Source organism: Zea mays, chromosome 9, assembly GCF_902167145.1.
Source record: "Zea mays cultivar B73 chromosome 9, Zm-B73-REFERENCE-NAM-5.0, whole genome shotgun sequence".
Lineage (NCBI taxonomy): Eukaryota > Viridiplantae > Streptophyta > Magnoliopsida > Poales > Poaceae > Zea > Zea mays.
In genome coordinates this window covers 131,711,948-131,725,566 of record NC_050104.1, presented here as the reverse complement: position 1 = coordinate 131,725,566, position 13,619 = coordinate 131,711,948, and the positions used below count along the sequence as shown (strand labels likewise).

The window sequence follows — 13,619 nt, the reverse complement described above, 5'->3', positions numbered from 1 at the left end:
ACCTGTTTCTGAGTTTCAGATCATGAGGTTAGTAATCGAGCTTATGTTTCAGTAGTATCACCATCACTGAACTAACCCCACGACGCTGCTGATGGGTGAATGCCAAATGTATTCAAACCATGGAAGGCCCAGTTATCAGATATCAGTAGCATACCTGCAGTACTAATGCCACAAGCCCACAACGATCAGTATTGACACAAGTCTGCAGAGGAAACCACCCGTTGGATTAGAATAGATAATAATTTGATTTGATAGTATATTGGAAATCAAGAATCGATAGTTGGAAAAGACAGACTACAGGGAGGTAACATCCGACCGATACGTATGTACACCAATCAACATTGCAAAATACATCGCTGTAAAAAAAAAAGACAAGACCACCATGTATGACAAAAGTAAACGGCTGCCTGACTCTTTCATTATTTTGTTTTCGGGACTATGGACGCCGCCGCCTTCAAATTCTGGGGCTTGAGGAACATTAAGCCGAACACTCCTGCATATGCGCGACAATTTTAAGATTTACGAATAGTGTCTGGCTCGCTCGGGTTAGCTACTGTCCAAGGTTCCCAAGAAGGCGTTCCACCGCAGCATGTACATTCCCAGCAGTAGCGACCAGTGCTTGAATGTTCTCCGCGGTGTCAATAAACCCCATTTCTTGGAGTTGAGTAAGCTGTGTGGCATAGAGCTCCTCCGGTGGCACTGAAATGAGATCGTGTAATAATAATTGCAAACCAGAAATAATGTACGAGCATCCAAGTTCTCCAACAATAGTGTATATATACTCACCGCTGGAGGTATTTGGAACACCTAGACCACCTCCCGAACCAAGCCCGCTGAGCATGCTCATCAAGGTGTCAAGGCTAGGGTTTCCCCGTGTACCTGCACATATTTCACACTGCTTAGCTGGAGTAATAATCTCACATATTTTTCCAGTATAAGAATTTAAAATCAATGCAGAGCTGCCCGTCTAACATGCTCCAGAAAGAAAAATTTATCAAGGTGTGTGCTTATGCATTGCCAGTTTTCTCCCAGCTGTTTTATTTTATTTTGACTTCTATAAGTTATAATATACAATGACATGCGGTTCTACCGATTAAAGAAGAACAAAATGGGGAAGAACTCATTGCAGTTAGTCTCAAAATAACATATTACTGTGCTAAAAGCAGCTGCTGGAGCTGCAGCGTGCGCAGCCGCTAAGTCGCTAACATTCTCTTCACTACTACTTTGTCTGTATGACACAGTAAACGAACTGGAAAGTAGCTCTGGAATCTTCAGCACTTACAAATTCTGTTAAATGATCCCAGTATTTCTAAACTATAGCAAGGCCTAAGGAACTTGAAATTTGGCACTACAGGAAAAACAGTCAATGATGATCGTTGACTTTTTTTCCCTTAGTGTCAAATCGCACAACTGAAACATTGAGGAATACAGTCAATCAAGTACTGTTTGCAAAGCAAAGCATAGTTACTTTACAAATAAAGCAGCACAAAAGGGCAACTCAACAACCTGACATAGCAATATACTGATCCAAGTGAAGAAAAAAACATTAGAAAAAAAGTAACCAGGATTTACCTGTGGCACTGCCTGCATTGTTCCCGCCCCTGAATCAAATCAAACAATTAAAAGGAACCCCTAGAAACATAATAATTACAATGTACCATTTCGAGTTACAAACAAATGTAAGTAATAAACTATAATAAGATTAATGAAATCCAGGTACTGTTGAACCATAGACACTCACTGGCTAGGTTGATGTTGACCAAGCTGTCCTAATAAAGTCTGCTGAAATGAGAGTAATTGCTGAAAAAAAGGCAAACATTTAGATTCTGTATATGGAATGGAAATAGCTGAAGACTTCTGTATCTAACATACCTGCAAAGTCTCAGGCGATGTCAGCTGGCGAAGAAATTCTGGATTTTGAAACATTTCCCTCATATGAGTGTTTGATTCCATCAGGTTGCGTGCATTTGGGTTGAGGTTAAGCAACTGTAGCCAAGGCGAGAACAAAACAATCCAATGTCAGAATTGCAACATACAAAAAAGAGCACAGAAAAAGTTGGCATAAGTTGAACTACCTGGTTCATGGTCTGTGGGTCAGACATAATGTTCTGCATCATCTGTATCATTGCAGGGTTTTGCAACATCTGACTGAACGGAGAAACATCAGGTGAACCACCAAGCATACTCCCCAAATCTGGTGAACCCGAACCTCCTAAACCACCAGCAGAACCAGTTCTTGGACTGCCAGCAAGACCACCAAGCAAACTACTCAATTCTGGTGAACCCAATCCTCCCAGTCCACCGGTGGCACCAGTGCCCCCAACACCACCAGTTCTTGCATTGCCACTAGGAGTCCGTGTTGCACCTTGTGCACTCCCAGCTGGTGATTTAAGTAGGCAAACACAAAAGACAACACATAAACATCACAACAAACCCAGTCAAAAAAAAAAACTTAACCAGTACAAGTATTCAAAACCTACCATTGGTGCTCCAGGGATTTGGAAGTGGATTAGTATTTGGAGCTGGGGTTCCAGTTGTCGATTCTGAACCAGTAGTTGGAGCATTTGTTGCAGGTTGACCTTGACCAGGTTGGCTAGACCCCTGATTCCCGAGAAGAGCTGAAAATGGATTTGAGGCTGTGCTTCCTTCCCCACCCATTGTTGTTGCATTTAGAAATGGCTCCTGGACAGTTTCGTACATGCGGCGGAGCATATTAAAACCTTCAGGAGAAGACTCAATGTTGCTCATAGCTCTGTCTGTGTTCCGCATCATCTCTCTCATGATTTCAGGGTTCCTAGCAGCTTCGAGTGTTTGGCGGAGGACGCTTGGGTCATTGAGCACATGGGCAAGATCAGGATTCCGATCCATGATCTCGCGCATTTGTGGGTTGTTCATGATCATATTACGTATTAAATCAGGGTTATTCATGAGATTTTGCATTGCCGGCATATTCATTATCTCCCTCATCAAGTTGGGATTCTGGCTTAAATGTTGCTCAACTTGCTCTAATTCTGGAAATCCTGGCCTAAATATACCTGATGGCCTGTCATTTCCTGGAGCATCAACACCTGGAAATAGGCCTCCCAGGCCACCTGCAGGGCCACTACTAGGAGTAAATGAAGCAAGGGGGTTGGCAGCAGCAGGTGCACTGGATGCAGCTGGTGTGGCGACACCTCGCACCAAGTGAATTGTGTGATCCGTCTCAACGCCTACAATATAAGCATGTACAACTAAAATTTCTTAACAATTCCAGGATTTCAACCATAAATCGAAGACAAACAAAGACAAAGTTCATATACCTGATGTAAACAAAGCAAAAGAACACCCAATACGAAAACATACATAATTGACATATTTGCAAAAGAAAACAAACATCTTGAGTATTCCATATGTCTGTGTAGTAGCATTTATAAGATTGCAAAGAATGCTGGGCGCTAGGCAGGCATTATGCCACCGCCTAGCACCCAGAATGCTTAAATGTTGATTAAACACGCTTAAACGTTACATATTATTCATTAGTAAAATAATAATGAAAGAATAGTTGAGCCATTCCATGGAATCATGAGCACACTATACAATGAAAGGGCACATCTGCTCTCTCCCCTAACGAACTGCACAATATGGGCTGCAATTTATGGCCCATCCAACCCATCTACAAATCATGATACCCTATTCCCACTGTACAAAACAACAAAGCAGCCGCCGTCAATCACTCTTGTTCTCTCCTAATCTCATAGTCATCCTTCCTCCACGCACGTGGCTGGGTAGGACTGCGCCGGCGAGGGGCAGAAACACACGTGGGGTGCCTGGGTGGCACTACGCTGGCAGCTACAGAAAGGAGGCGCAAGGGGTGGCGAGGATCTTGTGCATGGTTCTCCATTGCCGCCAGAGCCACCGCCGCCACGAGGAACAACAAATTCCTTTAGGTAACTCTGTCCACCAGACCCTGCTTTCGGGTTCCCGCGCATGCTCCCAGACTCCCACTCCCTCATTTCTTTGCGCTCCCACTCCCTCCCGCTTTAGTCTGTCTGCCCATGCCGCTTGCTCCAGACCACCTACCCATGTCAAACGTTTAATTGGACGCCCAGGGCCTAAATGACACGCCGGGGCTCCAACTCACACTTAAACATGGGGCGCGCCTAGGCGTACAATTAATAACGCATTTTGGAACAATGAGCATTAAATATGAAGTTGCCGCTGCAAAGAACAAATACAATACAAATATACTAATATTAAATCTAAAGCACTAAAAGGTACAGCTTACTATCATTGAACAACAAAATCATTTAGTTGATAGTTCTCACAAGCTACATGATCAAAAGCAGACACAAGAGTGACTCAGGGATCTAACATTATGGGAGACAACACCTTGATTTAGCTCTATAAAATAGAGCTTGATCAAGCAATCAACTGCAAAGAAATATATCAGATATATATTGAAGTACACTGATTTTGGTTGCAAATGACTAGCAAACCGAGTAAATTTACTTTCACCACTGAAGCCATGGATTACATTTTCGTTTTATGATTTTCGAAAACAGTTTTGTTGACCAGGATTTGACTTCTATATTTTCAAATGCTAAACTGAAATATACAAAAATCCGGAGCGGTTTTTGGATTTCGGACCGGACCGGAAACGGTAAAATTTACCGGTTTTCAGTATTTCCCGGCCGAGAAATCCAACCGTCACTAAAGCCCCCAAAACATAGTGAATTAACATGTCAAGAAAAAACTAGGTAGGCATGAGACAAATTAAAGAAATGAACTTATAACAGTTATAACATCCAATTGATATTCTATCTGAAAATCACGTGCGCTCTAGCAAAAAATATGATATAGTATATCACTCAACATGCCAATTATAAGCTACTATGCCAAAATTGACATTAAACTTGACCACAAGTCCATCCAAAGGCTAACATACATGTTCACCTTAAAGACACATCTAGACATGCACAATGAACAGTATATAAGCTGACTTCATAACATTTGGAATTATATCAGAAGCCTATGAATACACATCTAGACATACACAATCAAGAATTAACAACAACAAAGCCTTTTATCTTAAGCAAGTTGGGGTTGGCTAGAGTAAAAAAACCAATAGAACCCACAAAGTCAAGGTTCAGTCACATGGATAGCTGTTTTCCATGCACTCCTATTCAAGGCTGAATCTTTGGATATATATCATCCTTTTAAGTCTCCTTTAAATGCCTCTTCCCAAGTCAACTCTGGTCTTTATCTTCCTCTCTTCTCATTGCTATCGCACCTTAGGATCCTACTGCGCACTAGCGCCTCTGAAGGTCTTCGTTGGACATATCCAAACCATCTCAACCGATGTTGGACAAGTTTTTCTTCAATTGGTGCTACCCTAGCCTATAACGTATATCATCATTCCAGACTCGATCCCTTCTTGTATGGCCACAAATCCAACGCAGCATACATATTTCCGTGATACTTATCATGTTGTCTTTTTATAGGTCAACATTCTGCACTATACAACAATACAACATATTGGGTCTAATCGTCGTCCTATAAAACTTGCCTTTTTAGCTTCTGTGGTACCCTCTTATCATATGGAACGCCAGATGCTTAACACCACTTCATCCACCCTACTTTCATATGGCTGACACCTTCGTCAATATCCTCGTCTCTCTGTAGCATTGAGCTTAAATACCTGAAGGTGTCCTTCCTAGGCACTACTTGACCTTCCAAACTAGCATCCCTGTCCTCATGTGTAGTGCTGAAATCACATCTCATATATTATGTTTTAGTTCTACTAACTCTAAAACATTTGGATTCTAGACATGCACAATCAACAGTATATAAAATGACTACATAACAATTGGAATTATATGAGAATTGTAACAAAGCTGTCTTCTACTTCAACTACTTCTAGACTGTAATTAATGCCATCGGTAATGTCATGATACAAACGTTACATGGTATAAGTTAACAGCATACGTTAGTCGAATCACACGTGCATCAGGTAATGACATAGCACAATATGTGGTAAATTACTACTAGCTAGCATGCACATGAAAGAAAAAACAAATGCAGAATCTAGCCACCTTCAATACACTACAGACACACAAACAGGCATGTCACCGACAGCACAAACCTAGCACAATTCACAACGGCACTGGCCCACCGCCGAATTGATGAACAGAATCGGACAATCCCACGCTACGACACCAAATCTGAAGGTACTTTACTCTACACTACAACCAGCGTTTCGGCGTGGCACGTACCATAGCTGTCTAGGGTTTGCTCGTCCTTGAGGATGCGGCCCTTGTAGATCAGGCGCTGCTGCGGTGCTGGCACGCCGCAGCTACCGGATAAGACCTCCTTGAACGCGCCCACCGTGGCGCCCAGGTCCGTCTGCACCGTGAACTTGGAGCCGTTCGCGCACCGGATGTGCAGCGTCGCCTCGACCGCTGCCGCCTCCACTGAGGCGGCGGGAGGGGATTCGCCGCTCCCTGCGCCCTCGCCTCCGCTTGCCATCGCCTCGAGACCTAGTTCTGATCCGGTCCGCGGCTCCGATTGGGGCTTGCCGTGTGCGCGTCAGCTGCGAGTTCTCGCTCTTTTTTCCTCCTGTTCCCTTGTGCAGTTGTGCTTGCAAGAGATTGGAAGAACTGAAAGTCTGACGAGGAATAGACACGGTTTGACGCGTGGGATTTAACGGCGGGGAGGGGCGCGGGGTAGAGGTGATGGACGGCCCGGATTCGCCGCGTGACGTGGAGGCTTGTGTCTCTGTGCGGTGGGGTCGAGGTGGCATATCATCAGAGGCATGAGGAAGGTTCTAGGCATATGCGAAGGCATAGGCTGGCTTTTAGCTACTGCTTTTGCTTTTAAAAATGTAAAAGGTAACTAAAAATAGAAGCAGAAGCAAACGGCTGCTTTTGCTTTAAAAAATGTAAAAGCATAGAAAAATAGAAACAAAAAGCAAGTTACTATTTTTTAGTAGTGTGGTTTTGAAAGTATTTAAATCTGTTTTTTTGTTTTTAAAATGGTGAACTGTTTTATACTTATTTAAAGTGGTATAGAGATAGAAGTTAGATTTTATACTTGGTTAAACCATAAATCTTATAGTTTTTGTACACTCTCAACAGTTTTTTACAGCGTAAAGCTTATGATAGTTTTTTAGAAGACACAAGAAAACAATAGCGTATAGGATTATCGAAATTCGAGAAGGTTCCTCTTTTCCTCGTTGAGAATGGGTGCATGTATGTCGTCTCAATTTTAAGGTCAAAATTGGATAAAGACTATATTTGTACCCAAAATACAATAAGAAGTCAACAAAGAGAGATAACCTAATAAGTGGGTGTTTGGTTTTTAGGGACTAATGTTTAGTCCCTACATTTTATTCTATTTTAGTACTTAAAATACTAAATACGGAAACTAAGACTCAATTTTAGTTTCTGTATTTGACAATATAGAAACTAAAATAGAATAAAATAAAGGACTAAAGATTAGTCCCTAGAAACCAAACACCACCTAAGTGCATTATTACATATGGGGCATTTGTGATCATACCTCTCATTGGTCTTGCATTTGTAATTTTACCTCTCATTTTTTAACCTAGACCCATTTATTTTAAAAACAAAGTTGTGTCATACCTTTGCACCGTTACGTGTAGTTAACAGTGTTAAATTTAATATGAAAGACAAAAATGTCTATGATTGTAATTTTACCCCTCGTTATATTATGCAATTATGATTTTTACACCTATTGGGTTGCGCCCGAACAGAATAGGAGGATGGTAGTTGAGACCCTTCACCCATTTCTTTTGATATTTTTTTATTTTTAACCACAAATTCTAATTTTCACTAACAATATTTGTGAGAGACTGAGAGAGGGATAAACGATAGCTTCGTTTTCAACATAGAGGGGTAAAATCACAAAGTTGGAAAACCAAGGGTGAATCACAATTGCAAGGCCAACGAATAATATAATCACAATTGTCTCTATTATGTAACGATTAAATGTTCATTACATGAACATAGTCTTTTACACCGCATAGCGGAATAATAGTTAGTATTCTCTCGGGATAGCCATTACACAAAGGAAATGTGAAACTGGTTAACTACAAGCCTGAAATTCCTCTGAAACTCAACATATTTGTCGTCATGGATAGAAACCAGGGTATGTAAACTACATGAAAAAGAGATTCGAGATATCGTGGGTGTAGGTGAGCGGTGCATTGAATCTAGGCACAACCAGGAACTATAACACAGATAATCTTAAAGAGGTTCAGACCACAAAATAGGTAATGTCCTACACCCTATTTGTGAACGATATGTATCATGGATACAAATGATTCATAAAGAAGAGTCTGCCTGGAAGGGCCTATGAGCTCGATAATAAGTCCAGGAGGGAGTCCATAGCCAGGAGATTTCTAAAAGCGTGGATATGTCAAGGATCTTAACTAAATAAGAGATAAACTTATAAATATAGAGTTGGACTCATTTCCAACTTAGTAACCAGCTCAATTTCAACATGAACTTGACAACTGACTTGGTGCCTACAATTTAACTGTTGTCCCTCCTTAGAATATAAAAGGATGGGCGGGGAACCCTTGAACATCAGAAGTTACAACAATAGAACTAACCCATACAAGACATAGTGTATTATCCTTTATATTTATTCTCACATAGTCACATATGGTTCTCACATTCATCTTTCTTCTTCTATCATCTCCTTCACTTCTCCTTGAACGGACTAGCGCCCAATGACGCACGCGACTGGTGGATATAGATACAGAAGGCGATCCCATTACATATGAGAAAGTAACGAGGAGTCAGAAATTCCATGTGGCTCTCTACCACGAAAGATGAATTAGAGTCCATGAAAATGAATCAAGTCTAAGACTTAGAAGTCATTCCTAAAGGAGCCAAAACAATAGGTTGTATGTGGGTCTATAAAACCAAGCATGACTCTAGAGGGAACATAGAAAGATATAAGGCTAGACTTGTGGCCAAAGGGTTCACACAAAGAGAAGACATTGATTATAATGAAACCTTCTCATCCGTCTCGATGAAAGATTCATTTAGAATAATCATGGCTCTAATGGCTCATTATGATCTAGAACTACATCAGATGGATGTTAAGACAACTTTCCTAAATAGGGAGTTAGAATAAGATGTTTTCATTGCACAACCAAAGGGTTTTGTTGTGCAGGGTAAAGAAAGTATGGGATGTCACTTAAGGAAGTCCATTTAAGGATTCAAGCGAGCTTCCAGATAGTGGTATCTCAAGTTTGATCAAACTATAAGAAAATGTGGTTTTGAGGAAAACATGGAAGACAACTGCATTTATGCAAAGTTTGAGAATGACTACAGCTTACTTGTCTTGTATGTCGATGACATATTGTTGGCTAATGGTGATAAGAATCTACTAGCGGAAACAAAAAAAGTTTATATCCTCGAACTTTGATATGAAAGATATGAGAGAAGCCTCCTATGTTCTTGGAATAGAAATTCACAGAGATAGAAAAAAGGGAGTATTAGGACTTTCATAGAAGACATATATAGAAAACGTACTAAAGAGGTACAATATGCACCAGTGTAAGGCTTCACCTAAACCAATAGACAAGTTCGAGATTCATCAGTGTCCCTAGAATCATTATGAGAAAGATCAGATGCAGTCATTACCATATGCTTCAGCTATCGGAAGCATTATGTATGCTCAAATTTGTACTCGCCCTGATTTAGCATTTACCACCAGGATGCCTGGCAAATACTAGATAAATCTAGGCGTGGAACACTCGAAAGCAGTTAAGCAGGCTCTAAGGTACCTACAAGGCACCAAAAATCTCATGCTAACATAGAGAACGTCTAATTCCCTAGAGATAATTGGCTATGCAGATGTTGACTAGGCAGGCTATGTAGATACCTTGAAATCCACTTCAAGGTATGCATTCACACTTACTAGGGAGCCATTTTTTTGGAAGAGTTGCAAATAGACATGTGTTTCATCATCGGCAATGCACAATGAGTTTGTAGCAACGTATGTGTCGGCGTTTCGACCCCGGGGGGGTCCCTGGACCGACGAGTAAATTGTCGCCGCGTGCCTCAGCCCAGATGGGTCGGCGCGAGACGGAGCGCGAAGGGGGGAAACCAGAGGGAGACAGGCGTAAAAGGGGAAACCCGTGGCCTTCGTGTTTGTCCCACGCCCAGGTCGGGTGCGCTTGCAGTAGGGGGTTACAAGCGTCCGCGTGGGAGAGAGCGAGAGAGGCTTATGCGCGCCGCCCCGTTCCTCCGCGCGGCCAACCTTCCGTACGAGTGCCCTGGGCCTTCCTTTTATAGGCGTAAGGAGAGGGCCCAGGTGTACAATGGGAGATGTAGCAGTGTGCTAACGTGTCTAGCAGAGAGGAGCTAGCGCCCTAAGTACATGCCGTCGTGGTAGCCGGAGAGGTTTTGGCACCCTGTTCATGAGATGTCGTGGCCATCGGAGGAGCGCTGGAGCCTGGTGGAAGGATAGCTGTCGAGGCTGTCGAGTCCTTTCTGACGTCTCCTTGCTTCCGTAAGGGGCTGAGAGCCGTCGTCGTCATGGAGCACGCGGGGCGCCATCATTACTTGTTTACCGGGGCGAGCCAGATGGGACGCCGGTCTTGTTCCCCGTAGCCTTAGCTAGCTAGGGGTAGGGTAATGATGGCTCCCTCTGTGACATGGTCGGTCCGAGCCCTGGGTCGGGCGAGGCGGAGTTCGTCGTCTTCCGGGGCCGAGGCCGAGTCCGAACCCTGGGGTCGGGCGAGGTGGAGTTCGTCGTCTTCCGGGGCCGAGCCCGAGTCCGAGCCCTGGGTCGGGCGAGGCGGAGTTCGTCGTCTTTTGGGGCCGAGGCTGAGTCCGAGCCCTGGGGTCGGGCGAGGCGGAGCTTCCTATGGCGCCCGAGGCCGGACTTGGCCGCTGTCAGCCTCACTCTGTCGAGTGGCACAACAGTCGGAGCGACGCGGACGGCGCTGTCTTCTTGTCAGGCTGGTCAGTGGAGCGGCAAAGTGACTGCGGTCACTTCGGCTCAGTCGACTGAAGGGCGTGCGTCAGGATAAGGTGTCAGGCCACCTTTGCATTAAATGCTTCTGCGGTGCGATCGGTCGGTGTGGCGATCTGGCCAAGGTTGCTTCTTGGCGAAGACTGGGCCTCGGGCGAGTCGAAGGTGTGTCCGTTGCTTGAGGGGGCCCTCGGGCGAGACGTGAATCCTCCGGGGTCGGCTGCCCTTGCCCGAGGCTGGGCTCGGGCGAGGCGAGATCGTGTCCCTTGAGTGGACCGAGCCTTGACTTAATCGCACCCATCAGGCCTTTGCAGCTTTGTGCTGATGGGGGTTACCAGCTGAGATTAGGAGTCTTGGGGTACCCCTAATTATGGTCCCCGACAGTAGCCCCCGAGCCTCAAAGGGAGTGTTAATACTCGCTTGGAGGCTTTTGTCGCACTTTTTTGCAAGGGGACCGACCTTTCTCGGTTGTGTTTCATTCCGGTGGGTGCGCGCGAGCGCACCCGCCGGGTGTAGCCCCCGAGGCCTCGGAGGAGTGGTTTGACTCCTTCGAGGTCTTAATGCGTTTCGCGATGCTTCGACCGGTCTGGTTGTTCCTTCATGCGAACTGGCCGTAGCCCGGGTGCACAGTCGAGTCCCAAGTTCTCGGGCTGGTATGTTGACGCTGTCAACGGTTTGGCCGGAGCCGGGTTTGCGAGAGCAGCCCCCGAGCCTCCGCACAGAGCGAGAGGACAGTCAAGGACAGACTCGACTTTTTTACATACGCCCCTGCGTCGCCTTTCCGCAAGGAGGAGGGGGGAAAAGCGCCATGTTGCCCTTGGAGGGCGCCGAACATGGTGTCTCCAGTGAGCTGCTAACGGGTAATCCGAGTGGACGTCCGTGCCCCATTTGTTAGGGGTCGGCTAGTGGCCCGGAGGCGCGCTCCAAAAGTACCTGCAGGTGATTTGCCGGACCCGGTCCCCTTTTGACGGGGTCCGAGGGCTCGATGCCTCCCTCTGGTGGGATTCCGTTACAAAATCGTTCCCGTTGGTCTCGGAAATGTCCTAGGGTACCTTGGGAGCGTAGCCCGAGCCTTGGTTATGTATCGAACGTACCCAGGGTCATCCCTCGCTCTGCGTCTGAGGCAGCTGTCGAACCCTTCGAGGGCCAGCCTACGAACCCCTAATCAGTAGTGGGCGCGGAGCCCGAGTGGCATGAGGCGGCCGTTGAACCCTTTTGAGGGGCCGACCTTCGAACCCCTGACCAGTAGTGGGCGCGGAGCCCGAGTGCTCTGAGGCGGCTGTTGAACCCTTCCGAGGGGCCAGCCTTCGAACCTCTGATCAGTAGGGAGGCTCGGGGCCCGTTTCCTTCGCGGAGAAGGATCCCTTTCGGAGTATCCCCTTTCCCGGTCCCTGTTGTAAGAGAGAGGAAGAGGAGGAGGAAAAGGATACGAAATTGAATGACATGGCGCACCTTTTTTGACGCGGTCATTATGGCGGAGGTGAAGCGTCGCCTGCTTCGCCCGCCAAAGGCGCCGCTTGTCCTGCCGTAGAGTTAATGCGACGGGACGAGTGGTTCGCGGGGCAGCCGTTGCGCGTGCGCGAGCTGTTCGAGGAACGGAACACAGGTGCGTCGTCTTCACGCCGTGGGAGAGGGTTCCCTCGCTGTCCCAGGAGGGGACGTGAGCTTGGCTGACGACTTGACCGCTGCTTCTGCCCGCCTGCCACTGCCATTACTGCCGGCCCATTTCTGGCCATATCTGAGAGCACCTAGAGGGGGGGGGGGTGAATAGGTGATCCTGTGAAACTTAAAACTTAACACCACAAACTTGATTAAGAGTTAGTATAATGAAATCAAGTGAGTAGAGAGGAGAGCTCTTGTGAAGCACAATAGACACAATAAAGACGAGCACAAGAGACACGAGGATTTATCCCGTGGTTCGGCCAAGTACAAAACTTGCCTACTCCACGTTGTGGCGTCCCAACGGATGAGAGTTGCACTCAACTCCTCTCAAGTGATCCGATGATCAACTTGAATACCACGGTGTTCTTCTTTACTTTACTCTTTTCCCATTTGCGAGGAATCTCCACAACTTGGAGTCTCTCGCCCTTACAATAAGAATCTCAATGAAGCAATAGAGTAAGGGAGGGAAGCAACACACTCAAAACCACAGCAAATACGCACACACACGATCAAGACTTGAGCTCAAGGCAATATCTCAAGGTTCTCACTAGAACAGAGCTCAAATCACTAAGAATGTCGAACTAGTGCGCAAGAGTGAAGTGTGAATGATCAACAATGCTCAAAGGTTGCTTGGGTGTTCTCCTCCATGCGCCTATGGGACCCTTTTATAGCCCCAAGGCAGCTAAGAGCCGTTGAGAGCATTCCAGGAAGGCAATTCTTGCCTTCTGTCGCCTGGCGCACCGGACAGTCCGGTGCAGATTTCTTTCCTTCTTTGGCGAAGCCGACCGTTGGCGCTTTGGAGCCGTTGGCGTAACGGACACTGTCCGGTGCACACCGGACAGTCCGGTGCCCCCTTCCAACCGTTGGCTCGGCCACGTGTCTCGCGCGGATCGCGCGGCCGACCGTTGGCTCACCGGACAGTGTCCGGTGCACACCGGACAGTCCGGTGAATTATAGCCGTACGCCTT

General features: G+C 45.9%; 1 protein-coding gene across 1 annotated transcript; it reads right to left on the bottom strand.

Annotated features, from left to right (window-relative positions):
- Nucleotides 1-205: 205 nt before the first annotated feature.
- On the bottom strand, nucleotides 206-6,825 carry LOC100282238 (ubiquilin-1). Its single transcript, NM_001155150.2, has 8 exons — nucleotides 6,252-6,825; nucleotides 2,481-3,209; nucleotides 2,076-2,380; nucleotides 1,873-1,986; nucleotides 1,742-1,800; nucleotides 1,573-1,601; nucleotides 787-879; nucleotides 206-699 (listed from the first exon to the last, which is right to left on the bottom strand). Exons 1-8 carry the CDS (start codon nucleotides 6,502-6,504, stop codon nucleotides 551-553), a joined length of 1,731 nt encoding a protein of 576 aa, NP_001148622.2. The 5' UTR covers nucleotides 6,505-6,825; the 3' UTR covers nucleotides 206-550.
- Nucleotides 6,826-13,619: the final 6,794 nt, after the last annotated feature.

Excerpts from the sequence above, each read along its gene's own strand:
- LOC100282238 (NM_001155150.2), bottom strand. The coding sequence starts at position 6,504 with ATGGCAAGCGGAGGCGAGGGCGCAGGGAGCGGCGAATCCCCTCCCGCC. Across the intron at positions 3,210-6,251 it reads GCAAACCCTAGACAGCTATG|GCGTTGAGACGGATCACACA; the intron begins GTACGTGCCACG and ends CTTATATTGTAG. Across the intron at positions 880-1,572 it reads CAATGCAGGCAGTGCCACAG|GTACACGGGGAAACCCTAGC; the intron begins GTAAATCCTGGT and ends AAATATGTGCAG.